At 34.3% G+C, this 27,786-nt stretch overlaps 2 protein-coding genes across 11 annotated transcripts in view; both read left to right on the forward strand.

Moving 5' to 3' along the window:
- LOC140667379 (dystrophin, isoforms A/C/F/G/H) overlaps positions 1 to 27,786 on the forward strand; it is a 433,980-nt gene that overhangs the window by 178,314 nt on the left and 227,880 nt on the right. The gene's annotated exons all lie outside the window — the stretch shown is intronic.
- The window catches only part of LOC140667381 (uncharacterized), a 78,751-nt gene continuing 60,881 nt past the window's right edge, over positions 9,917 to 27,786 (forward strand). The window contains exon 1 of the mRNA XM_072895260.1: positions 9,917 to 17,837. Within this exon, the coding sequence (XP_072751361.1) occupies positions 15,996 to 17,837 (1,842 nt within the window). The 5' untranslated portion in view covers positions 9,917 to 15,995. The remainder of the gene's footprint in view (positions 17,838 to 27,786) is intronic.

Here is a 27,786-nt window from a genome sequence, read left to right on the forward strand (position 1 = left end):
GAATTTTTTTTTAACAAAAGAATGCCTTTTGTGAGAGCTGGATTGAAACACAAGGAATTCCCAATCTATAATATCGAAGTATTTATCTGGCTTTAATTGAATTCTCGCGTTAGATTTGTGTTTAACAAAATCATAAGGCCATTTCAATTATTTGAGTTAGCACAATATTTGAATACTTCGTTCAAGCATGGCATCTCTTGTATTTCACGCTTTTATCGATTATCTTAAAATATTCTGCATTCTTTTGCAATTTATAAAAAATTTGCATAGCCGTCGAAAACAAGAGAAACAATTTACGGTAATATTTGTGATAATATATAAATCTTTTATAAAAGCTATCAATAACATCAAATTTTTTTATAAACTCTTAATTAATTATCTTTTATCTTGTGTGTTAGAATTATCTACTATTTTAATTATAATTGTAAATTTTTTAATTACATGAAGCTGTAAATTATCCGACTTTTAATTGAGAAGTATCTTTACTTGAAAAAGAAATTATTTAAACTCATTCACTAAAATCTTGTTATATATAGTGTAATATTTAAAGTTTGATAAATAATTTTGAATATAGATGATAAAATTATGAGATAAACTTTTTAATTCTCGTTGATGTAGACAAATTCTTTAATTTATGTTCTTTTCATTCTCTCTTTCTCTTTCTTCATTAAAATTTCTCATCGATCACTATCTTGACAGGAACTTATCTTCCAATTTTGTCGAAGCGGCTTAAGAATTTCGTCAATAAACGCTGTAAGTAAGAATGTACGCACCGCAATTTATCCTAACAACGTTCCTAATAATCCTTTCGATGTTCTAACTTTTAGAATTTAACTAACAAAACTCGATGAACAAGTATTCTCATGGGAAATTCGTTGTTATCATCAATCATGATACTTTGTCCTAAATTACGCGAAACGGCGGAGCATATTTTAAAATCTTAGAAAATAAACAGAGAAACGCTTATTGCTTCATTAAAGACTGCAGCGGATAAAAGGATTGTGCATTCTGGCGTAATCATCGAAAGAAGAATAAACTTAATTGTTTCAATATAAAGCTGCCATTTCTGAAGCTCTGGTTCTTCGTCATTGAGTCGCACTCTCTACCGAGTAGGTTTTTCACTACTTTTTATTTCTTCTCTACCTCTTACGTCGTTAACTTCGTCTATCTTTCGCTGTCTCTTTGGATGCTATCTCAGATCGAATGGATGACTCTTTTGGTATCGACAATCGCCAACGATACGAAACTAATGGCACTGTAGGCTTTGTTATTCCCCTCACTGATTTCTACCGATCGCTTTCTTTGGAAATATTATTTCGATGTTATACACTTTTTTTTTCATGGAATAAAATCAATAACATTGAACTTTTAAAGATTGATTTATTTTGCAATTATATTTAGTGTTCAAGTGTATTTCTACTTTTTTATTAAGGAAAATGTTTTCATATGATTAAACTTCTATCTATATCTAAAATATATCTAAAATAAATTTGTTTCACATGACATTTTTTATTGGAAATTGCTTGTATACGTAAAAGTATGAATACATAAATCTTATACGTGAACAAGACAATTTTAAAACCTAGAAAATTTTTTTTTTAACCAACAATCTGTTTATATCCAAAGACATCTGTTTTTACGACATCATGCCCGTAAAATTTCCGCGAGAACATGAATGCTTCTCTCTTTTAGTCTCGATCTGTAAATGGGAGCTACCATCCGCAATTCCTCCTCGTGGCCAACTTCTAAAAACCGGCCACCTGCCGGACAAGCTAATTTATCTCTCGTGCGAGGTTTAAAGCCTTTTCGTCGTTTATCTTGCTGCCGACGAGTGGAAGATCCGACACTCGTTTCTTTCTTTTCTACTCTCGCCCTTCTCGCTTCTCTGCTCTTGCTTCTCTTTCTCATTGTGCCCTTAGTGGACATCAAATTGAAAAACACCTACTTGTCGCGGCATCCTCGGGGACTTCGAAAAATTGTCCAACGACAATCGAAATTGTCACTGTCACGTGAAAAGGCGAAAGAATTACTTTATGACATTTATGCATTAATGTCGTCGCTGCACGATTCTGTCAGTGGTATTGTTTAAGAAAATTAAATTTCTTCAATTTTACTTAAATTACACTTTTACTATAATATATTAAAATGAATGATTCTAAAATAAGGAATATGTATATAAGCAATGTCAAATACAAGTTACATACATTACATAGTAAATATGAAGAAAAATAATTTAAACGAAAACAACAATAATCAAATAATCGAAAAAGTGTGAAACAAGAAGATTGTAAAATAACACGAAAACGCAATTAATTTTCATATTTGATTTATATGACGGTTATATATTTGTATTTTATTACAGCAGCGATTTTTTGTTTAAATTTAAGCGATAGAGAAATAATTTTCGATTATAGTTTTTGGTATGTTTCGTCATTGATTAAAAACGTAATAAAATTATATGATTTATGATGATTACTTCAGATTTATATATGACAATTGTTTGATTAATATTCGTGAAATCATATTAGATTGTGAAATTTAGATTACATCAGAAATATAATAAAATTGAAATAGAGTATATTATTGATTAATTATTGTTAAATTGTAATCTTAGTAACTTTTTGTAAACTGTGGTGTTGTGTCATATTATAACTTGCTTTTTTCGCAATGTATGGTTTTTTACAATGTCAAACAAAAAAGACTGAATGGTTTGTACGTTTCGTTTTAATGAAACGCACGTGATAGAAACGCGAAATGTCAATATCGCCAGCTGGATGTTTGAGATCCCTTTCTAGTAACGATTGCAACAGTATCGCATTTTACGAGGCTGTAGACAAAAAATGTGCTGAGCTAAATATGCACGGCAACTTGTCAACGCACCAGTCATAGGGACTATTACTAAAAAAGCGCGTATTCGTAATATTAATATTATTCGTGTTTATGAAAATAAATATCTCTCCGCTGGTAAAATGATTGCTGATTGCGTATCGCACGGTGAAAAATTTATGTTTATATCTTAATATAATCGCAAATGTGCGCGTGATAACTCTCGCGATAACATTCGTACCACGATATTCAGATATATAAAGTATCAGATTCAGCTTTCAACTATTCAGGTATTTTCATATTTTTCATCAATTTTGTAAATTAAAATATCGTATTTGTATAATTAAAATAAAAGATAATATATATAAGTATTAATAAAGATGATACTGAAAGCAAAAAAAAATTGTTGTGCAAAGCAGTATTAAATTAATAAAGAAACTATTGTTAAAAATTTTAATTTTAATTAAAATTTTATGATAACATAATTTAGGGAGTTTTAATTACGTGATTTAATTTGCAGCGATAATTTCTTTGTTTGTTTTTAATTATGTATCATAACACGTATATAAATATGAGAAGATCTTTTTTGCATATTTACACATTCTGCTCAATATTGGCCATATTTGTGTAGCTCATATATCTATTCATTCTTCAAGCCAATTGGTCTTATCTTTTGCTTCTAACCACACTCATAGTGATTCGATTTCTTCGAATCAGAAACCGAAAAAAGGAGAAGAAATTTCTATTTAATATTTATGGTTAATTACAGACAACGGCATAAAGATTTATAGTTATGTATGATTGTACAATATTGTGATTGTTTTTAATGCACCATTCAAGTTGCAAAAGATAAATGATAATCGTATAGATCCATAATTTTAATATAATTAAGTATAATTATAATATTAACATGTGTTTTAATCTTCTGTTAGCAAACGCCTAGTGATTAATGATATGTTATCAAACTAAATGTTTTATAACTTGTGTTGAATTAGAATAAATATAATTTATTAAAAAAAATATATTTTTTTTTATTTTTATCTACAAGTAATAAACTCTTTTAAAAAAATTTTTTTAATATATGATATGAATGAATATATTAATATGATACAATTGGAAAGGAAGAATTAAAATAATTTATATAATTTTTATTATACGATGTAAAAATCAAGAGAGAAAAACTTTTTTTATGAATTTATTTTTAATATTAAAGTCATTAATGTTTTTTAAAGTTTATCAACTATTTAAATTTTTATTAATTATAATTAAATAATATGTCTGTGACATTTAAAAATTGACATTTGAAAATTCACTTATTAAAATAACTTTGCTTTTATCGTGTTTCTTGATACATGTATGTGTAATATTTTTAGTCTCGAATAATCTTTAATTCAAAGGTTAAATAACTTGAAGTTCAGTGTCAAAATATAGATTATGATAAAACTGCATACAATGTCGAAAATATTATATGAGATTGCGGAGCAAATATTCGCTCTTTTTGAATGAATGACGGAATCTATATTTCAATGGAATGTGCGTTAATGGACAGTTTATTCAAAAAATTCAGTCGACAGAGTAACTACAACACAATACTCCGCGGATAGAAAACTATGACAAAGGCGCGATGCAGGAAAAAAAAAAGAGGAGACAACGAATCAGAAGGTCAGACGAGCTGTCAAATCAGCGTTCGCTGAAACAGCGCGTCGAACAATTGCATGGTGAATAGTCATGAAAAAAATTCGGTTTTGCACTTCAGCATGAATAGATGCCTTTCCTTTCACATAACTGGTTTTTCCCGTTGTTCCAATTTTATCCGATACGAATCGTATCACTGTTTTAATTGTGCTCAATATTGATTTAATTGAAATAAACACTCTGTAATTGTACGTAACACTCTTTTTTCAAAACTCGCATACATTTTTCCTCTCTTTTAGATCGCTTTCTCTCACAATCGTCCGTTACAAATTAAAAGATTTGAAAATATTTTTTTGCATTGTTAATGTCGAATAAAAATTACAATCGTGAGTCTTGATTTGTTTAATACCAAACGGATATTTCGTAGTCATTTCGGGTATGATCAAGCATGGGAGCATTGTACGTTAATCACGCGCGAGATATACGCGACTTTTCTTTACATGAAGTCGTTTGTCATCGGGAAAATGAAAAATTCCAAACGAGACTCGCGTGTCATGGTTCGGAGCTTCTTATCCGTTGCATATCTATTTGCGGAATTCGCGGCAGACCGAGGAAGCTCTGCGACCACCGAGATGTCGCCATGGAAAAATTCAGTTATTGTGGTGATCCGGAACGTTGTGTTAGTTGAACTGGAGATTTCGGTAGCGCGCGCAAAGAATGATAGGAATTTTATTCTTGACATGAAAGGAACGCTTACCTATATCATAGGTTGTTTGATAAAAATCGCCGTTTTTCAACACCAACGTTTTACGACGCTCAGTTTATATGGTGTAACTTATTGTGTTAGCCGTGGATACTTCGTTCTCGATGGTTCTTTCGAGATAGCCAAGCGCGCTGATGAACGATGGAAAAACTTTACGCGGCTCAAAGTACTTTTCGATCGTCCTAACGCATAATGGATAGAACGTTTTTGCTACCGACTCAAGTTTCATAGCTAAGAACTCGAAGCATTGGAACTTTGCAAGATTAGTCCACGCGAGAGAGAAGCTGCGCCAAGACTTTCATGCGGTCACAAAAATCCATCGTTGTGGAATGATAAAAAATGCGGATTTGGCGTAATGAATATATTCATTCGTTCTTCTTTCGAATGTCGAATACTTAATTGATATGACTCGTGAATCATACAAAACTTGACGCGTATAATATTAAGAAATTAAGATAGTTATTTGTCAGAAATAATAAATAATAATAAAACTATTATTTAATATTTAATTTTAGTTTTAATTAATTCATTGTTTGATTATTTTTTTATGTATATGTAAGTACACACAACAACGTATACGAGCACGAGTGTTATTGCTTACGGGCTGTTAATTCCGTAGCTAGATTGATGATAAAGCTCAGTGTAGACGTAAAGATGCGCTGCAAAAACTTTATTCGCGACGGCGTCTGTGTTGCCGGTCTCAACTTCTTTCAACGCGAGCACCCCTATTGTCATCAGATATGAACTTTGAACTCTATGCTGTCTCGTTGTAGACGAGACGTAGCACAAAAAGTCAAGAGATGACGAAACAGCTGTTATTCTTTATGATTACCACGGATTTTAATTAAGTCCATGTCATAAAGAATAGTAGGACGTTTTGTGACTTAAAATTTCATCAAAGATATTTTTCATATTAATATGCTATACATTATGTTATATGCGCTTTCATCTCTCATTACAATGCTTTTTGTGATAACCAAATTTTACTAAATAATAATAGCATATGATATTAACTTTTCTATTCTTTTCTTTGTTTCAGGTAAGCGAATTGTGCTTATATTTTATCATTGTGCTTATATCACTTCGCAACGAGTGGTTTTTATTTCGGTGAGTGTATTGTCATTTAATATACACGATAACGATTTAATATTCTAAAAAACTAATAGCAAATTCGATTGAACTGCACTAGTGCGTACTAGTCTACACAAATGTTATAATACATATTGGAATAAGTAATTAAAAAAGTAAAATAATTAATATTAATAGAAAAAGTTATTATTATTAGTGTTTAATATGAATAATGATAATAATTGATATTATTATAATTATTTTGTTTTAATTATTTTTATTTATATTGTAAATTTGTGTAGGATCTTTAATGCGCATCAGTCGAATTCGCTTGAAGTAACTGTTAATTTTTAATCAAATTATTGATTCATGTGTATTGCGAGTACTTTTCTTTTTCGAATACCTACTTTTCAATTTTCTTCAATAAAGAATCGTATTTTTTCTATAAGTGCATATCCGAGGTTTGTTTTCTGAACGCTCGTTTTACCAACAATAAGTTATTATATCTCTCCTCGCGAATCGTTAATTTTTACGGCAAAGTTGTGAATTTTAATTGGTTTCGTTGGTAATTGAAAGGATCGGCCGCGCACTCGTCGCGTAAAATATAATCGCTATGCGAAAGTCCGGTCCAGAACGCGCTGTTCAATTACAAAACGGCGCGGATTTGCTCATGTGAAAGAGAATTTCAATTAGGCGTTAATGGACGATATGAGATTTTTGTTGCATTAAAGCGGAACATCCGATTACCAACTTACAAATCGGTTATACGTGCCAATATTGCATGTGTTATTCAGATCCGTAGAAAAAATCCGCTTCGGCAAAATATTCAAATAATATCATACTCTTAACGATATATTATATTTGATTATGTATCATATATACCTATTGCGATCAATTTTAATACATATAAAAATTTGTCAATATAATAGATTTATATATATTTTAAAAAAATAAGAGTTCCTTACAAAAAAGTTTTGAATTTAATTATCGCGTTCTTCCAACTTGATATTGATATTTATTCAAATATTTAACATTAAATGGAGAATGTATTTTTTAAATATTCATAGACTTTTAGGTATTACTCCGGGAATTTTTTTAATTTACGTACACTGACGTTTTGAAGCGAAATAACGCAAGGATTAAAAAAAAAATTTCTTGAGTCTACAGTCTAGAATATTTTTCTTGCTTTTTTTCGACAAAAGTATGTATTACACAAAGCTTTTCACGACCGCTGGATTCGAATTTGCTTTCTTCGCAACAATTTGTCGCTCCTAAGCTCAAGGAGCGAGAGTATTAGTGGTAAGAGTCAAGTTGAAACTTAATTGAGTGAGATTTTGCAAAAGAAGCGACCCGGAGGTTGTATCATTAAAGCAGGGTTACCAACCCCTTTTACCCGCGTTTTCTTTCTCACCCTTAACTCGGTAACCCATATTTCACGGTAGCACTTACTCTAGCTATTCTCCTTTCACAAAGCCACTCGTTTCACACAAAAATACTCAGGAACCGGTACAGGGACTCAGGGTACTCTTTACGAAGAATCGCGATGCCGCAAACAATCCCTATCGCTTTTATGTATACGGTTTATGGCGAGGCTATTTTTAAATTTATATTATGCATAAGATATAAAACAAAATAATTAAAATATTAAAAACAAAAATAATTTTTTTTGGACTTGAAGCTGATAATTTTTATATCTTCAACAGAAATAAACAGGGATGTTAAAAAAATAAGAATTTTCTCCTACTTTGTAGCGTAGGTATATAAACATTTTTTTAAATTTTAAACTTTAAAAATTGACAAATAGTTTTTTTTTGTGTTTGTATAGCTCTTTAAAACGTACATATGTTCATACGTTCATACCTACGTGTACTGCACGTTTTATAAAATACGTACGTGATCTTCGTCGCGGCATGCGCTGCTGTATGTATGACATATCTTTGTGTGTTATGTAAGACATAAAACTTTACCAGATTTCGAAATAAAGAAGCAGAAGATTGAAAAGTGAGGATGAAGAGGAGGGATGTGACAAGAGTCGAGTTTCTTCCGTCACTTTAATCTTTTCTTGATTTTTCTCGCTGACAAAGTTTCGTTTTCAGTTTTGTATTTTACGCTAAAAACGAAGCTATTCTTGAGAATTTTGTAAATTATAAATAATAGTCTATCTTTTTGAGAGATGACGATTGGATGGATTTTTTTATATCATCGCGAAAGACTAAAGATTTTCACAAATATGCTGTATTTAATTCGACAACGTGCATATGTTTCTAAAAGGCAAGAAATTGTAAAGAGATGATAGACTTTTTTTTTTTGTTAAATTTTTCTTATTTCAACACATTTAATATATAACTTATCGCATGATACGGACATATCATATATAATATTTATATAACTGTAAAAACTCTTCATATTATTCTTGTAGTATTTATTTTTTTTAATGAAAAAGATTTTTAAATATGATTTCTCAATGAAGTTATGTGAGCATGAGACGAATATCAAAGGAAGAAAACAGAACATAGATCAAGCTCATAAGAGGTCTTCAAAGGCCAGATTGTTGTCCGTACTTTATTTAGCGCTTCCTGCTTGTTGTGGTTAACGTGTGTCTGCTAACGAACCTATTGTGGTATCTCGGTCAACGTTTGGTCTAGTAATCCCGTGTGTTACTTGGAGCTTTAATGCCGTTCTATATATACAGATGCCGCGCAAAATCCCTAAATACATACTATTTTGAAAGTTACTTTGTATAAGTGATCGGTGAGTATATAATTCGTGATGATATATCTGCGACGAGTCGCAGGAAATTTTATGGTATCCTCTGAGTATTTGGCGAGAGAGGCAATCAGTAGAAAACGAATTGTCTGAATGTGTTGGCGATGAAATTAATTACGATACGAGTTATATTCATGATACCTGCAAGTCATAAATGGTAGATGATATACAAAATCCATAATTTATAGAGAGCAGATAAAGATTAAATTTTTAGTATTCAATTAAATTAAATCGAGATTTATCATTAAAATTGTATAGCTGATCCGACAATTTTTTTATTATGAATATATATTGGAATATATCCGGAATACACACATGTATATATTTATATGACAAAATTTATATAAAGCAATAGTATACATACACTTTCATAGTAACAATATTACAATTTTACTGTTCTGTTCTATCTATCACTCTATGTGAATTTTATCTTTAATAAAAAATATCAGCTATAAAATTTTAATAATAAATCTCGATTTAATTTAATTAATTAATACAAATTTAATTATATATGTATATATATGTGTATATAATACATGTACATATATTTTTTTTTCCTGGCTGTTACCGTGAAAGTTAAGCTGGAAAAATACCTTTATATTATTTTGTGCAGCGTCTTATAAGAAACGGCTTGACAATTTTCATTAACGTAAAATGTCGATTAACTTTTACTCCGTTTACCCTAAATTTGTACTTTACTATCACCGCTTGCTATTAAACTTCGCGAAATATAAACATCACGATCTTTGTCTTAAATATGAAATAACGCGAACGCTTCTGACACAAGTAAGAGAATGTGCTTTTATTTACGTTTTATATATATATATATATATATATATATATATATATATATATATATATATATATATATTTGCAGTAAAATACTCTTCTCCCCCTGTCGTCGTACGAGGAAATTCTTATACACAATTACTGTATCTCTCTCGAGAATATTTCTCATGAATCGGACGACAATATAAAACGTGATTATTTCTGGATTAGTTCTATATTTTTCGGATTCGCGAGCGAGTTTTGCGTATATCTTGCGCAGGCGGATTTTATCTCTAATATAAAAGCCCAGTGTCATCTATAACTGCAGAGTTTTCTTTCGTCCGGACGAGACTAGTCCGTTCTTTCTTTCTTTCTTTCTTTCTTCCTTTCTTTTCTTCCTTCCGTTAGCGCTTGGTTTGCTCGTCGACGGAGCGCTTTTATTATTTCGCTTTGTGCGCCGGGTTAGGTTATAGCAAATGATTTATCTACCGGCAGCAACGGCGTCGCTGCCTCATCGGAACTTGGTGTAATCTTGTTCGACGGCCGCCTGCCGGATCGAATAAGTTTCGGTATCTGTGCAAATCTATCTACCGCCATTTCCATTTGTATCTATTAGCCAGGAAGTAGTTGTATTGGACATAGTATCTCGCGCCATGAGAAATCATGAATGCAAGAGATGTTATTTCACCGGCTAATTTGCGAAAGTCTGACGGTGAGTGGCTACCAAACTTGCTCCGATTATTAAATACGGTTTGAACGATACTTTAAATGCAACTGTTAACGCTGTTAAAAGCGACGAAGGAATTATACTATAAATAGATTTGATGATTGATTCAACGTCGCGGTTGGATGCATTGCATATTATCAAAGTTTATATTAAATTTCAAAGATATTTTGTGGCTAAATATGCGCGAAAATATTACGTGTCTATTGTTCGCATAGTCGCAAAGTATGCATTATAAATGATGGCGCGAATAACGTGTGAGATTTATAGTTTTAACTGTTTATATGTATTTATGGGAATATTATTATTTATTATTTATTATTTATACATATGTCTATATAGTCAGATTTATGAATATACAATTATACATGATCGTTTTATTCATCAGTCTTTTTTACCATTTTCTTCATCGTAATTTAAAATTTTTCCATTTTATATAACATCTTTCCTTAGTGATGAATCCACCGAAATATATTTACACTTGAAATATTAATTACATAACTAGAGAGAGAAACTTTAGTTTGATTTTTCACTTTTGCACTCTAATTTAAGCAACGAGGTCTTTGACGTTAAACATTGTTTACTGCGAGTCTGACATTGCGCAAATTGTTTAAGATATTGATTCCTCTTGGAGATTCGGGTTATACTGACATCGCGATAAAATCGATGAAGCGTATATATAATATAAAATGTAGAGAAAGAAAGTGTGTGTGTGCGGCTGTATATATACGGAAAGTTATGCTTACATAAAAAATTTACATGACGGAAATTCGTTATACATAATTCTTGAGTGTGCGGTTGTACAACTTAGATTACGAATATCCAACAGAGCGTATAATTTTTATTAATAACTAATGCATGAAAATAATAATATTAAATTCTGCGTATTAACAGCAATGACATTAATGTATTATATAAAAATTATTTCGCGCGAAAACGAACTTATTTAAGTTCTGTATATTTGACTACATACAAAATATCTTTCGTCATTGACAATTTTGCTGTTATATACATTATATCGATCGCATTTATTTCTGCACATTAGGATGCGGATAATGCTTAAAATCTCAATCTGTTTTTTTTTTTTTATTATTACCGCTATAAAATCGTCCGCCTCATCATGTTTATGAAGCCATAAAAGAGAAACGCGCTTTTAATCTTTACTTTTTAATCGCGAGTCTGCGCGTAAAGATTTTATTTTCCGTCTTTAGTATCTTTAGTATCTGTTTGCTCAAGCATCGCGGTACGGTAGGTCACCTACGTCTACTCCTGTGTGCGACTCTTTTGAAATGTTGCATACCTAGATGCAAGAGAATTTGGCCAAGTATTGGCATACAAATAACAAATATTCTATGAAGAAAAGAAAATATTTAAATAATATATGAAGAAATGAGCTACTTTCTTATATTTTTGCCGCGTAAGCGACTATCGTTCTGAAAAATTAAAAAGAAAAACTAAAATAAATATAAGAAAAAAATATTATATGTTTATGTGAGACATTGCATGTTAAATCATTATCCATAGATTTACATTTTAAATTTATAGTGGAAAATTTGATTTAAATAGATCACGGTTTGAGATAAATGGGGGAAAAATATTGGTAATAAAATAATAACTTAATAATAGAAATTTTACAAAATTAGATTTTGAAGAAATAAAAATTCAAAGTGTTTAAAATTTTTAATATTTTCCTGCTTTTGTATTTTTGTTAAAATTTTTTTTTATAGATTTTTGATCATACAATTAAATCTTTTTCTAATTTATTTTATATTGTGAAAAAAATATTAATAATAAAATAAAAATTATAATATTATCAATAATATTATCTATATCTAATCAAGACGCAACTTCGTTTTCTGTTAATGCAATTTTTATTTCTTTTTTTTACTTATTCAGGAAAAAGACGAGTGAAAATCATTACCGTTATCACGATCGATCTGTACTTTCGTTGCATTTACTAGAGGCCATATACTGAGATCGTAAAAAGAGAACTGTCGGTTGACGCACATCGTTCACATTACGCAGCTCTATGTAGATAAACTGTGTGAGATACAATAACTTGTGGAGGATACAGGATAGGCAATGAATACGTATGACGGCTTGCAGCATTTTCTGAGAGATATCAGTCTCGTTTTATCATCTCTTCCGGTCGATTCTTTTCTCGCATTTTTACCTCTCAAAACGACACATCTTCGCCGCAGAAGTAAAAGTATCTCTTTCGATCATTTCTTCCTTTCTAAGCGATTTGTTTTCGGAAATGTAATCTATTAAAAATTATTATTAAATTAATCGAACACTCTGATCGTTTTCATGAGTCGGCAATAGTTTTCATTGTGCAGGAATTGTCTTCATATGAATATTATCATTGTTTTTCGCGTTTTCGTAGTCAACATCTCTCGACTCTCGTGTAACCCTGGCCGGTAAAAGAGAGCTCTAATGGTAGATGTATGCTGTATGCGTTAGGTAAATAGTAAGAGCGAGGTAAAGCTAAAGGACAAACAGAGATGGCCGTAAGAAAAACAGTCGTATATGTACGAGAAAGGAAGTGATGCCGAGAAACTGTATCTTGTGAATATCAGTGAACACCGTCCGTGTAGAGATATAGATCTTGCAGCTCCTTTTTTTCATTTTCTTTTTACTATCTTTTTATACTGTCATTTTTCAGAAATAATAGTACGAAAAAAATATTGATGATTGTCACATGTTTTATACAAAATGTATTGTTTTTTATTGAAGTTTTATAATCTATATTTTTAATATTTTTAATAAATTAATTAAAATTAATCGAATACTTTGCAAAGAATATGCTTTATTATCAATATTTATTATCATGTATTATTTTACTATTATTTCATTATTATTTTATTACTGAAAGATCTTAAATATGTATAATCTGCATATAATCTATATATAATCTAATATATATATATATTAAATATATTTCAAATCCAATTTTTAAAGTTATATATTAATGAAATCTGATATACCGATCAAAATTGTATCCACGAAATTTGCAACAGAAGGAAAACGTAGGAGAAAAGTATCTTCTTTATGCATCATCTTGGAAAGTGGATGAATACGGTTTCTCTTTTCTGCATCTCTCGCTCTTGCTTTCTTTCTTCTGTCCATCTTTCCTATCGCTTTGCTAGACGAACAGCTAGCTGGCAGTGCCTTCGAAGAGAAATGGGAACATCGTCGTCGTCACTGTTGTCGGCGTAGAGTCGGCAGAGGATACGAGGAAGCAGGAGAAGGGAGTAGCAGGACCGCGCCGATGTTCCTGGGGGAGTATAGTAGTAGGAGAGGAGAGAGGGAGAGGAGGGTTGAAAACGGAGATGAACGAAGAGGAGAGAACGAGGTGGCGGAGGAGGCGACGTCGGGAGTAGCAGTCGGTGCGGCGCAGGCGTGCGCCTCGTCGCGGCTCGAATCCCGCCGTATTCCAAAGAGGAACACGCCACTCCGCCCCCGGCACGGCAGCCACGCGTCAGTCTCATCCGACTGACCTCCTGTCCCTAACTTCCCTCTTCGATTCCTGACCCGCGCACATTGAACTCGCGCGCGTTCACAACTCGCCGGCCAAAAGTAATCGCGCTTTCGTTTCGCTCACTCGCGAGACAAGTTTCACAGTAAGTGCTCTCCTTCCCTTTTTCTCTGGTGCGATCGCCTAGGATATGTTAACAACGATTCATCGCCGGAAATATGGACATTATCTGTTGGCGGACTGAGGGACATTATTTGTCACACAAGTTTGAGAAAAAAGAGGAAGTGTTATATGTACCGGTGGCTCGATCGATTGTCATTACTGGATTAAGAGCGTCGGAACTTGAGAATATTTGTCAATGCCGTGAATGAGAATAAAAAGTGAACAAAAGTGTTGGTGAGTTGCAAGGATGACGGCAAGGATGATGGTGAGCAGAACGCTTAAAAGTTGGAAAAGATCGAGGAAGATGAATGATCGCGATTTGATCACGGTTCGAGGAATAGAATAGTTGTTTCGAGTCCTTGAAAATCAAGATGAATATTTATTAAAGAAGAAAGTGACCGGCCTAACATGTTGATAATACAATTGTCTCTTCATCTCAAAATCACTTTTAAAATTTAAGATTGTTATGCTGATCTCTCTTTACAATACCTCCATATCTTTATGTCTGTGGATAGTGGACAGTGCATAGTGCGCGCGTAGAGAAAATTTTTTCGTGACGTTAGTTGACAAAAAAATATATGAAATTTTGTGATAATTTAGTAGAATGTAAGCATAGAGAGAGATAAAGCTTACAGTAGTCTGCAGTAAAAAAGAAACAGATTAAAGTTGATGTTTGATTAAAATCTTGATACAGCTTAAATAACCGACCACGTGTTTAAATATATACATATGCTTGCATTCTTTACTGTTCACTTCAACATTGAAAATTCAAAAATAATGATCAAGAATATTGGGCTATTGAATAGAAAGATAGTTTTTTCGAATAATGTAGTGAATAGCAACGATATAATCAATAAAAGTTATAGCGTTTGTAGTTGATTTAAAAAATATTTAGAAAATTTAGTAAAAACATTATCATTTTTAATAAATATAAATCGAAAATTGACTTTAGAAGGAAGAATATCATGACGATATTAACACTCGACAAAAAAAAACGCATTTAATAATTTAATTGAACAAGAAATTACGAAGACGACAAATTAAAAAAAATTAATTATTTAGTTGATAATTATGGGCATGGCATATAAAAGCGTTATAATAAGTTTATATTCTAATTAATAGTCTAATGAAATAGCTATTATTAATAACAACCAAAGCGCATGTGATTTATGTGCATTTATACATGTGCATTCCAATTAGCATGGAAAGGGATGTAAAATTGATCGCGTGTAGTTTCAAATATTATTTGAGTTTTTGACGACAGCAATTGAAATTTAAACGGCCTACAAAGTGACGTGGCGAATGAACAAATAACGTCCGTGCCACTGCTTCGCAGAATATCGAACTTTGCATCGAATTACATTATCAGCGGCCTACGAAAATCGTTAATATAAATGGAAATTAACGGAAATCTAGAAAGATAGAAATATTTCTGAAAAATTTAAATACAATGTAATCTTACGCAAATGAATTGTATTCTTAAATTTATTAGAAGCGCGATAAAATTTGTCGATTTTCTTATATATGGAGCAAATATTACGCCCTAAACATACTCGAGCAGCCTCTTGCCGACGATGACATTGATAGTTGAATAGTTTGGAATATCGAATAAAAATCCTTCATTTGGACATCTGCGACATTGACATATTGCAAGTTAAATACTTTTGACATAAGAATTTGGCGCTAAAATAAAGATCGATAGGTTTGCATTCGCATTAAAAATACTTGTACGATTACATTAAATGAAGGCAATGCTTGCGAGGCTGGACACATAATCGGCTGTGTCCTCACGCCGGTAAAACCAAATGGGCGAGCCGAAGCCCGCCGTCTCTCCGCAGCCTAATGGCGGAGTGAAGCAGAAACCGACGAGTCTGAATCTCGCACCGGGTCCCGGCTTCTATCGCAATGTGAACGGACGCGCGTGTCTGAATGATCGTCATCTACAGCACGTCACCGCTCTCGTCGGCGGTGGACGCACCGCACGCGTCAACAAGTCCGCCTCAAGTTCTGCCGCCGCAATCAACAACTCCGAGCCCGGTGGCGGCAGCGGCAATTCAGCAAATACCGTCGAGCTACCAGCGTTACCAACAGTATCATCATTATCAGCATTACCTGCAGCGTGGTCGTTGTCTGCAGAACTTGAAAATCTGTTGGAACCCCCGCCTCCACCGGCCCCAACACACCCCACCCCCCCGGCTCGAGCAAGCTCCGTCAACGAACATCACCAGCAACATCAGAACGAACAGCAGCATAACAATTTACGATCGTCCCCGATCAATCAGCTGCCCACCCGTAGCCCGAGTCACAATGGTCACGGGTTCCCCCTCTACACACCACCTGCCCCGATACCAGCATCCGGCGCAAATAAAATTCGCTCTACACCCAACGGGCTACCACAACCAACAGCACCGAGGCGTCCTCATAGTATTGCCGCTCCACCATTCCACGGCGTCCAACATCCCCTTGGTCAACTCGGTGGTAGAGCAGCCGCAGCCGCGACACCACTATCATCAGCACCCGGATCAGCAACACCGGCAGCGTGGGGCCCAGGTGTTGCACCAAATACAACCGCATGCGGTATACCAGGAGTGGTACAACGGCGCGCCCATTCGGTCGCCAGTACTCCAGTATCTCTATCCACCGGCAGTAACAACAACAATGGCGGCGTCAATGGCGGCATCAACGGCCAGCAGGAGCCAAGGTGTAACGGTCCACCACCCGGCGGTGGCGGCGGCGTCGGCGGCATCGGCGGCGTCGGCGGCGTCGGCGGCGTCGTCGTCGGCGTGGTATCCGCGACTCGCAGCGCTGTACCACCCCAGTCTCTATGGAACGGTCAACAACCCTTACCTAGGAGGCCTCACAGCATTGCCTCGACACCCGTTACAGTTGCAACAGGCCTGCCTCCAGCTACAACAGCAACACCAACAAGCGTATCCACGTCCGCTCGCACACCAGGCGAACCCGTACAATGGGGCGCCTCCGGGCTGGTTCTACATCAACCCGTGCCTCGTCGGGCGTACGCCTCGACCATGCCACATCCTCAGCCACCCACGCCCACGTCACAAGGGCCCTGTCTAAGTATACTAACTAATCCTGGAAACTCGAATACCTGGACACCAGGCGCCGCTCTACGGCCTAGACCTCATAGTATCGCCACGACACCGCAAGGAGCACCGATGCCGCCTGCTTCTCCCTCGGATTCCGGGTACCGGTCATTACCCTCGGCCGCTAGTGATTATCAAATTCTTAAATCGCCGTCAAAACAAACAAATCAACAACAGCAACAACAAAATCAGAGTGCGGTACGACGACTGTCTCTGCCGTCAGCTCAGACTTTGCTTCGCACAACCGCACCACGACCCAGTCCTACGTTTCACGGACTCCCCTTTCGACCGTTTACATGCGGCGTTTCTCCGAACGGTAATCCAATCTTCCTCGGTTGTACTCATCTTCATAATAGCAACTCTAGCGGCAGCGGAAGTACCGGCACGAGGACTTCCACGCCGGCTACAAGTCCGGCGACACCGCTCACCACGTCGCAAGCGATACAGCAACTGCTGGCGCAGCCTAGAAACGGTTTCAAGATTATGGATGATAAAGTTTCACTCTTCATAGAAATTCTCGACACACAGGAGAGATTTGCTAAGGTCAGTGTCAACGGCGTCGACGTTGTAATAGTTTATTAACATTCATGTCTTCTCGTTATGGTGTTTATAAATACATTTTTATTTGAGAAAATTAATCAAGTAATATTCAAATTAACAGAGAGTTGAGCAGAATAATTGCAGTAATTTATATGAAAGATTTGTGTGAAAGTAATATTAAATTTCATTCTTTCTTCTTATTTTGAAAGATTTTATTCTATCACATAATCTAATATTTTATTTCACGCTAAAATAATGCACGTGAAATTTGATATTTTCTCTTTTATAATAATTGGATGCTAGATATATTTGTATGGCATAAATATGAATATTACTTCTTTAGAATGCTTCTGCGTAATAGTTTTTTAGCGAAATGCATAAAAGATATAAACATCAAAATAAACTTTATTTAAGAATCTTTAAGAACGTTTTCTTAACAAAAATTGGACGAAGAGCTGATTTTCTCCATGTAAGAGGTTTATCCACCTACTCAGTGGTTTATTGAATTCGGAAGCGATTTGGCGTCTAAGTCAGTTTGCGGTTTAAATCGATAATGTGCACCGCTCGACGATGAGAAAGAGTTCTATCTTAGGATCTCTCGATGGAAGGTCATACATAAATTTAGGATCTGAAAAATATATGCGATGCAAGACGCTCCCGTGCTTCTCTCGCACTTCACATCTACGGCGATCGATTGAAAACACTGTACGTAGGCAAGCAGGCAGACAGGCAGGCAGAGTAGTCAGACCACAAACTTCACGTTCTACAGCAACTTTATGATTCGGCGCCGCCATCTTGCAATATTATTTATATGCAAACGCGTAAAGGGGTGGAAGAGCGCATCGTTCGCGCGATATATCGGGAGTTCAGATCCGATTTACCGCCACTTCCGGTGCGACGAATGTGTATGCGCGCGCATCCTGCATAATGCATGGCAGATAGCTTAACGTGAAAACTCTATTCACGGCGGAGATGAGTGTCTCACTTGCGAAATGACCACTACAAATTTTTTAATGCAAACAAATTCTATGAATTTTATTTTGTATTTTGCAGATAAAGATTTTCGTTTGCCTTAATTAACGAAACTAATTATTTAATTAATTTATCCATATTTGCATTACACATTTACACTTGAATTAAGATTGCCGAGATTGAGAGATGGTGTATAAATATATAATAAAAAAGTCTTATCTTTTATTTTAATTATAAGGACATAATAAATTTATTATTTAATAAATTTATTATTATAATGATAAAAAGAAATGAATTTATCTTTACAGAAATCTTTCAAATAAATTACTACAATTATTTCGGTCAACGGATTAATTTGAAAATTGTATGATTATTTCTTCGAACAAAAATATTTATTATATTGCGTGAAAAAATAGAAATTGTCATGAGAAGTTATATGACAACAATTTTGTTAAATGTAAACAGTTTTCTCGGTAGAACGCGATGGAAGTGTTGTTTCTGGAGCGCACGAAACTGTCGTGTGAACTATTTTACACTAAATTGCTGCTAGCAAGAGAGAGAGAGAGAGAGAGAGAGTCCTGAGGAATTGTTCCGTTACTCGGTTAATTCCTGAAATGCTTTCGTAACACTTTCAGGATCACGAAATATGCAGAATTAATTTTACACATTTTATCTGTTCATTAATTTTTATATATAATATTTTATTTATTTACGTTGAATCTTGTTATTTTAAAAAATGAGTTCTTTATGTAATCGACAGCTTTTTTTTTTCTCACTTTCCTGTTTTTCGCTCATAAACTCGGGCAATACGTGATAATGAGATTGCGCACGTTATAGACAGCTTATTCTTGTCGACGCGAAGGCCTTTTTTTCTTTAAAAGAGACGATAAACTCATCTTTTGTTTTGATGATAATCTCTGTATCCTAACTTCATTCTATGATCCTGCAATTATGTTACTATTTTTCTATTAACAGACATAATCTTCTTCGGTACTTTAAAAGCTCTGAAAATGTCATTAGAAAATAACTCTTGAATATTTTTAATATTTTACAGTGTCTAATGTTATCCTTATATATGTTTTCTGATGTAGAAAAGCAAGTATATATATATATATATGCGAAAGTGGCGTATAACTCGTTACATGTATTACATATGTAAATAATTGTTTCGCAATTTATTTCGTAGTTTCAATTTTTGTGGTCCTGTATATACGTATTTTTCTTAGCAAAAATAACGGATATACGACAAGCGATTAAATTCCGCGGGAATTTATGGCAACCCTAAGATTAAACTACGGCCTCCGGTAATTCCGAGAGATTCCTCTCGTTCAACCGCCCATTTCCACCCTTTTCCTTCCGAGTGCTTGCACCGCTGTTTGCAAGTCGTTTTCAAAGGACACACACCGCGTCATTATACGTACAGCTTTCTCACCCTCCGACTCTCTGTGTGTCTCTCTCAACTTTGTGTTGACAACGACATTGCCGGAGTGGAGAGAAGGCGGACGCGGAAGAGCGATCTTCTTGGTAGTTTCCTGCCGTTTCCTCTCACATTGACGTCCGAGATACACGGACACACATATTCTGAATTCGCGCGTTGGGGTTATTCAATGGCATATTAGTTTCCAAGTCGACGAAGCTGCTTAATTGGAGTCTTAATATCGTGCTTCAAAGCGCGAGCAGATGAACGTTGAGCTGTCGCGCAAGAACACTGATTACGGCTGCACGATTGGTATGTATGTGTATGTACATACATACAAGAGAACTGTTATCCCCCGCCGATGAATATAAATGAGATCTAGTACTGAGCGCATTCTCGAGTAGCGAGTTTTTGGTCTGGTCTCGCTTAACGTCTCTTAATGAATGAACGATGACATTGTGGTAGGCCGCAAACTCGAGGGGCGTGATCAGTAATCCGTATATACTGTTTGTCACTTCTTTATTAAGAAAAAAAAAACGTGTATTGCATGACTTTATATATATAATACACTCATAACTACAATTTCTTTTGTTTTTGCGATTTGATTTTTCGAAAGCGGAAAATGCATTATAATTTTATTTTTATGTATTTTTTCAACTCTTTAATGTTATTTTATTACAATCATTAGTTTTATTTTAATAATAATATAGTACATTGATTATTAATATTTTATTAATATTTCTATTATATTTATTTTTGTTTATTAATATTTGGTTAGATAGACTTTTAAATTTTCGTATATATTACTTGTTTGTTTATGTGCATATGTTTGCAGAAATAAATTTAAGAGAAGAGAAAAACTTTATTCTGTTTTTAAACTAAATTGAAACAAACGATTCTTATACATATTCTATGTCCGTGTCTTTTGTAATAGAGAAAGAAAATGTGCTATGTGTTACAATATCTCGGAATTCTATCTGACGTAAAGACTTTAGTTAAGCCAGCGATACTTTAACAACATTTAACATCGCGCTTAGAAGACATTTATTTTTTGCAAGAAAAATATCAACTTTTATATTTATATATTGCCATACGTTTTTTTTTTTTTTTTTTTTTTTTATATAAATATGTTTCATATTTACATAAGAATTTTAACATGAAAATATAATGAAATATAATAGAAATTTACGTTTTTTAAAGGTGTGACAATTTTGCATACTTACTCTTAACGTGAGTTTTAATTTCGACGTTAATATTGGTCGAGCATATTTGCCTTGCTTGTTTAGCGCATTCCATCGGTTTCGATTTCCCGTAATTGGCATGGAGAAAATTTCGATACAGTACGATATAGCGTACCGATAATACTTTGCCAGACAGGGAATCACGTTCACCGCGTAATGGAAAATTCCGGGAAAATTTCTATCCTGGAATCAGCTAACGCGAGTCAAAAAGCAAGACAGCGTTTGCTATGATTCATCTTTTTCTAGTGCGGCTTGTGCAACGTGTTAACGGTTTATTACAAGTTATCCTATTCTTTTTCTCTATGTGATTACAGAGCCCAAAGTTTTTTTTTTTTTTATTTTTTTTTTGTCACAGTGTTAATGTTAATGAAGCAATAGGAAGGATTTTTTTAGATAACAGGGTATTGACACTGTGTTAAAAAAGATTGAAAAAAAGTTTCGACTAATTAAAAATCGAATTTTCAAAAAAGCTAAATATGTTTTTCATTTTTGCCAGAAAACGGTATAATTTATTTTTCTTGAAGTATATAATTAGAGAGATATAAAAATATTTTTCATGATAATATTGTTTGATTTGCAAAGTTATTATTTTAGATAAAATGCGACTGGATTGCGAGCGAATGTTGAAAAGTCAAAGCAATTTAAGTTTAACTCGCAAAAGTGGCGCTAAAAATTGAGGATGTAATATCTTGAAATATTCTCGTTGTCATGCATTTCTGTATCTAAATATGTATATCTCGGTCGCAGTTGGATTAACAGGGCAACTGGCAAAACTTTACAAACACATTCAAGTGCACATCATAATTTTCAAGGGGAAACGAGCTTTCGAGCTAAAAATGTTTTATCGTGACATTTGCGAATCTCACTCTTTTATGTATTTTTATGATATTCGTCAGTTATATTATTTGATTCTTTTTACAAACGAATATCATAATAAATCTTAACGGATTATGTCGCGAAAATCGAATATGCATAAAAAATCTTTTTTTACCATTTTTTTCTATATTTCGAGCTTTATTAAATATCCATGTATGAATGATCGAGGAGACATTTTTTGCAATTATTGATGTAACTGTATAAAATTCTTCTACCTTCATATTAGCAAATTAATGTCAATAATTTTTAAATTGTATGATGTTCATTCAATCATATGACGTTAATTCAATCAATAAATGATTTTAACATGTGAGAAAGCAAAAATGACATTATCATTCGAATATACGAATTTGATTTGCCTAATACGAACTGTAACCGGCAGCTCGGAGGAACGTGATGCTTCTAAGGAAATGTCTACCAAGAAAACGGACATAGAGGAAATTAGCAGTCATGACCAGATGATGTACCTTTCCACCTACCATCTAGATATAGTATTGCGGAAATATACAGATCGTGCCAGAAACACCAGGCGTCTTTTTAACTACAACTTCTTTGGCTAATTTGAAGGATACGATCTTTCTTTAGTACGTTGATCTTTTCTTTAAAAAAAATAGATCATAATTCATCGCATTTTATTAATTCTTGTTGCTTTATTCTTATTTATAATTAACTTGACTATAAAACTGAATGAAAATTTTATTCAAATTTTATTTTCTAATAAAAAGATTATTTGAAATTATTTGATGAATGGTTTTCATATTTTTATTTCAAATTTAGTTTGTCAAACTCTTGACTTTTATTCTTTCATTGTTTTTAAATTATATATTTTGTTGAAGGAAAATTAATTGATAAAAGAATTTATAATAAAAATAACACATCTAAAAACAGTTACTTGGTATTGTATACATTTGCAATACCAAATAAATGATTTTTCTTCATTTATCGATGAATTTTTTTTTATTGTGTATATCTAATTTTATGGATTTTTATGCTAATTCTATTAAAAAACATACTTGACTATTTAGATTGCATAATAATAAAGTACAAGAAGAAATTTAATTAACACTATTTGCAAATTTAATACTTGACAATTAAGATAATTTACTGCACATAAATGAAAAAAAAAAAAAAACAATTTAATCAACAATATTTGCAAAAATACTAGTTTTTAACCTCAGAGATTCGAAATTATTTTGACTGCTAAACAAATCATTTATTTCGCAAAAAGGATATGCATACTCGGTTCGCAGCTTTGCTCTGTGCGCGTAAATATCGCTGCTTTTCAATCTCGCAGAAAGATCCACGACGTTATCGTTTAGCTTACGGGATTTCTCGCTGTATAGTGCGAATTTTCCGGTAATGGAAACATTGTAACCGAGGATACTAGAGCGAAAACTGATAAAAAGAGAGAACATGCGCGCACGAGAGAGAAAGCATTGCAGCATGTTTTACTCGTGTATCCGACACGTCACATTTGTAAACTAAGCCAATATACTCGCTAAACTCGGACGAAACGAAGGAAGGAAGGAAGGAAGGATGGATGGAATGAACTTCCTGACAAAAGCCTATTTTCCATGGGCCCTTCGCCGCGTGCGTCGCTTCGACGGACCATTCTACATGCTAAGCTCCAAGCCGCTCTAGCTCCGGCACAATAGATTTCACCCCGGAGGAGCGTCGTCTGAGACAACTTCTTAAAGCCGCGCCGGTGACGTCCAAACTTCGGACACATTTTACCCCAGGCCCGTCCCATTAGCGCAAACTTTCAAGCGGCGCGCGACACTATATATCATTACGATGTTACTGCCAACGGGGACTTCAGTTCGTTCGGTCCTAGTGAGAGGACCGTCACGATAAATCCGTCACCACACGCATGTACGCACTTACAAGTTTTCTTTCTCGATTTCCTTACAGCATATTATTTTTTAAGAATGAATGGGAAGAGAGTTCTCGAGTTTTTTCTTAAAACACTCACTACTTTTTTTTTTTTTTTTTTTTTATATTTTACATTTACATGAGGAATAGTAATGAATTAGTTTGATTAAAAAAAATGGTTGCGTTATAATCATATAATATTTACGCTCGCGCTTATCTGTTTGATATTTTGTTATTTTTTTAAGCTAAAGATATAATTTAGCGGCCAGTTATTTCACGACGTCATATATTAAAAATACGTCAAAGACTGTTGCATTTTTTGACATTATCGCGACGCAATTTATCTGATTTAATCTTTACAGCTTGATAAGAAATGTAGGACAGTACGAATCAATAGCTATTTTCAACTTTGTTATCGACGTCATTTGATATCTCGACAATTCTGCAGAGCTCGGTCACTTTGAGTTCCATAACCGATTATTTGCAAAAATTATGAACGGACATGATATTTATGTCACAAAGTGACAAAGACGAAAGAAATTTCGCGTAAACTGTAGAAAAGAAAATCTCAAAAGAAAATATCCGCTTCTGTATTACGAGGGTCTTCATGAATTTTATCTGCTCGTAAAACAATTACGCCAGCTCGGTGCTACGCTTTAATTCTCGTCCATTGTCGTCGGGAGTCGAGTGAAAAATAAAAGCTTTCCCATCTTACCATCTTTTATCTTTGTTGACTCGTTATGTACTCTCGTTTTTTTCTCTTCGCCGACTAATTTAATATAAATGGCCACGTGTGCTTGAATGGCGTGCCTCCATATCGCGTCTTTATTTCGAAAGTCTATTTATGGTTTCTCTGTATATAGTCAGGAGTTAATCCCTCTTGATGAGTAAGCGCCGTTAATTTACATCAACGGCATTTGTACTCACAGAAAACGGGAAACACTCTTCTCTCATTTGCGAACCCGCTTATGTACAATATTATCGCAGTACGTTCGCAATATATTGGATTACCGCTGTTACAGTACCATGTTCCGGCAAATAATCGCTTTACGTCCACCAGGATATTCCGCAGATTTTGTAACGGATTATTGTAATTAATGCCATTATATCGTAACAGTTTGAAACTCGGTGCAGCAACATTACACCGCAGCTGTCTCACGCGTAGAGCTGCTGTGTGATCTCGACGTAAATGTGCAAACTTGGCTCTTTTTTTTTTTTTTTTTACGTTCTTTAAAAGTAGAATCTTTAGCTAAAGTTTGTCGGGTCTTAATAAACACTAGCATGTAGCTAGAATTTTGCAAATTAAAAGTCGAGCGTTATAAACAAACGTTACGCAACTTTCTCTGGCAGCAGCTGACTGCGCGAATTACAGTATTGCGAGTTCAATTTTCGTAAAATATTACAGTCGCTTGGTCGTTGTGTTTTATCGAAACAGTTAATCGAACAGTTATTGGATGCAATTTTTGCCACGACGATGGTGCATCGGAGGAAATGACGCTTTTTCATAAACGCATGGGACCACTTCGTAAATTCCGACAATGGCAATATGCGCGTGGCACCACCGCCAATCCAATCGTAAAATTTGCGTGTGACTATTCGCGCGTGCGACCACCTTTTGTCGTTATTTCTGTCGTTATTTCGCGGATTTTGTTTGCTCGTAAAGTGATTATGCAAAACGTAGTCGAGCCCGCGAAGAGCGCTCTAATTTGGTGGCATTGTTGGGTCCTCGGACTCGGGCGAAAATTAAAAGCTTATCTCGCACGGCTCTTCGTCCCGCCTGGCACATCCTTGCTTGCTGTTGTACCCTCGCATTGTCTGCCGTCAGAATTATTATCAACAACGCCGGTGGACGATGCTGGCGACGACGTTGCAGATAGTAATTGTTTGAACGTTGATTCCATCCCATTGTTTGCTCGTCAAGTCCTTTCTTCGTCAGCATGGACCTTCTTCTCGCTGCTCCTGTCGTAGCTTCTTCAGGATAGCGTTATTAAAGACAAACCTGATTCTCTAGGTTGCATTGTCTTGTATTTTTTATATATGTTATCCTATTAATTAATAGTTCTTTAAACTTAAGTTTTTATCCTAATAATAATGAGAACGGTTGAACGAGAACACAGTTTCTCTTTTTCCAATGACTAAATGGATATGATTTATTAAAATCCATCTCATAATGCATACTTAACTTTCCGATACTAATTTCATATCGAAATGTTAAAATTATTATTTTCATTTTCACAAAAAGATCAATAAATGAAGATTTACGTTTACAAATTATTAATTTTCTAACTGTCATAATTAAACAGTTATAATAATAAAAGCTTGAGAGTTTTCAGATTTATCTTATTCACGTATTTTTCACACGAATGAATTAAAGATATTAATTTATGACAAACATTGTATTATTACGCTTTCGAGATACTTGATATAATGCTGATCTGTTTTTTTATTTCCAACTACCACATCATCAAAATGAAGGCTTGTCAAATTCAAAGACAAAGAGCGATACCGTCATGCCACTACAGTAGGGTTATTTAGAAACTCGTAACAAACTCTACGATGAGGTACACGTCCCGCGATACTAATGTCCACACCGAGGTCGGCCGACGCCGATTAATTATGATACATTAATTACGAGACGTGTCCGATAGGCGTATAAAGTAACAAGGTTATGATTATACGTGAGGCCGACGAGCACGCGTTATACAGACGCAATGCACACACGGGGCATCTAGGGCGGCGAATGCGCGTGTTAGAGAGAAGCCAGTGAGGTTTGGCCCCGTATGTCGTTACACTGGCGTGTGCAAAGGGCCCGTTTAATATGAATTGCGTATTAATAACGAACTAACTAGGCGCTAGACTGCCGCCGGTTATTATTATTTATCAGAGTGATTAATTTCAGCCGCTCTGTGTTGTGGCGCACCGCATCTGCGTCATCATCTGCACGTCGGACGCGCTTGGGAAATTGGATTCGCTTCGGAATGCATTTCGACGAATACGTCGAAAACTGATCGCCCTGCTTTACAAATATTTCTAGGTTGCTGATTTATTTATTTATTTTTATCATTCTCACTTATCAAAATTTTCTATTAATAATTTTACACACACACATATATATATATATATAGAAAGGGAGATATAGAAATAGTAATTATATTGAAAGCGCTGTATATTGTTTCAGTATGAATCTAGTTCCTTTTCACGTAATATGTGTATACATGTATGCATTTATGTACGGCGAAATATATCTTACGTTAATTTACATAGAAATCATTTTCGTGTACATGCAATACAATGATACTCGACAAATGAGATTTATCTCTCTTTTTTTTTTTTCTCTTTTCTTTTTTTAAATCCCGAGCGTGCATATTGTTGAATACCTGTCGACGTGTCTCTCGGTACTGAATGATAGTTTAGCAACGGCATGACTGGTGTTTACAATCACGCTTGATGTATCCTGTCACGTTGTGATATGATTACTTTTTGTTTAAAAAATGAAAAAAAAATTTCTCTACTCGTCCATTAAATACTTCTTTATTGCACTATACATTTTATCGTTTTTATCGTATGGTATTAA

This window comes from Anoplolepis gracilipes, chromosome 7 (assembly GCF_047496725.1).
Source record: "Anoplolepis gracilipes chromosome 7, ASM4749672v1, whole genome shotgun sequence".
Lineage (NCBI taxonomy): Eukaryota > Metazoa > Arthropoda > Insecta > Hymenoptera > Formicidae > Anoplolepis > Anoplolepis gracilipes.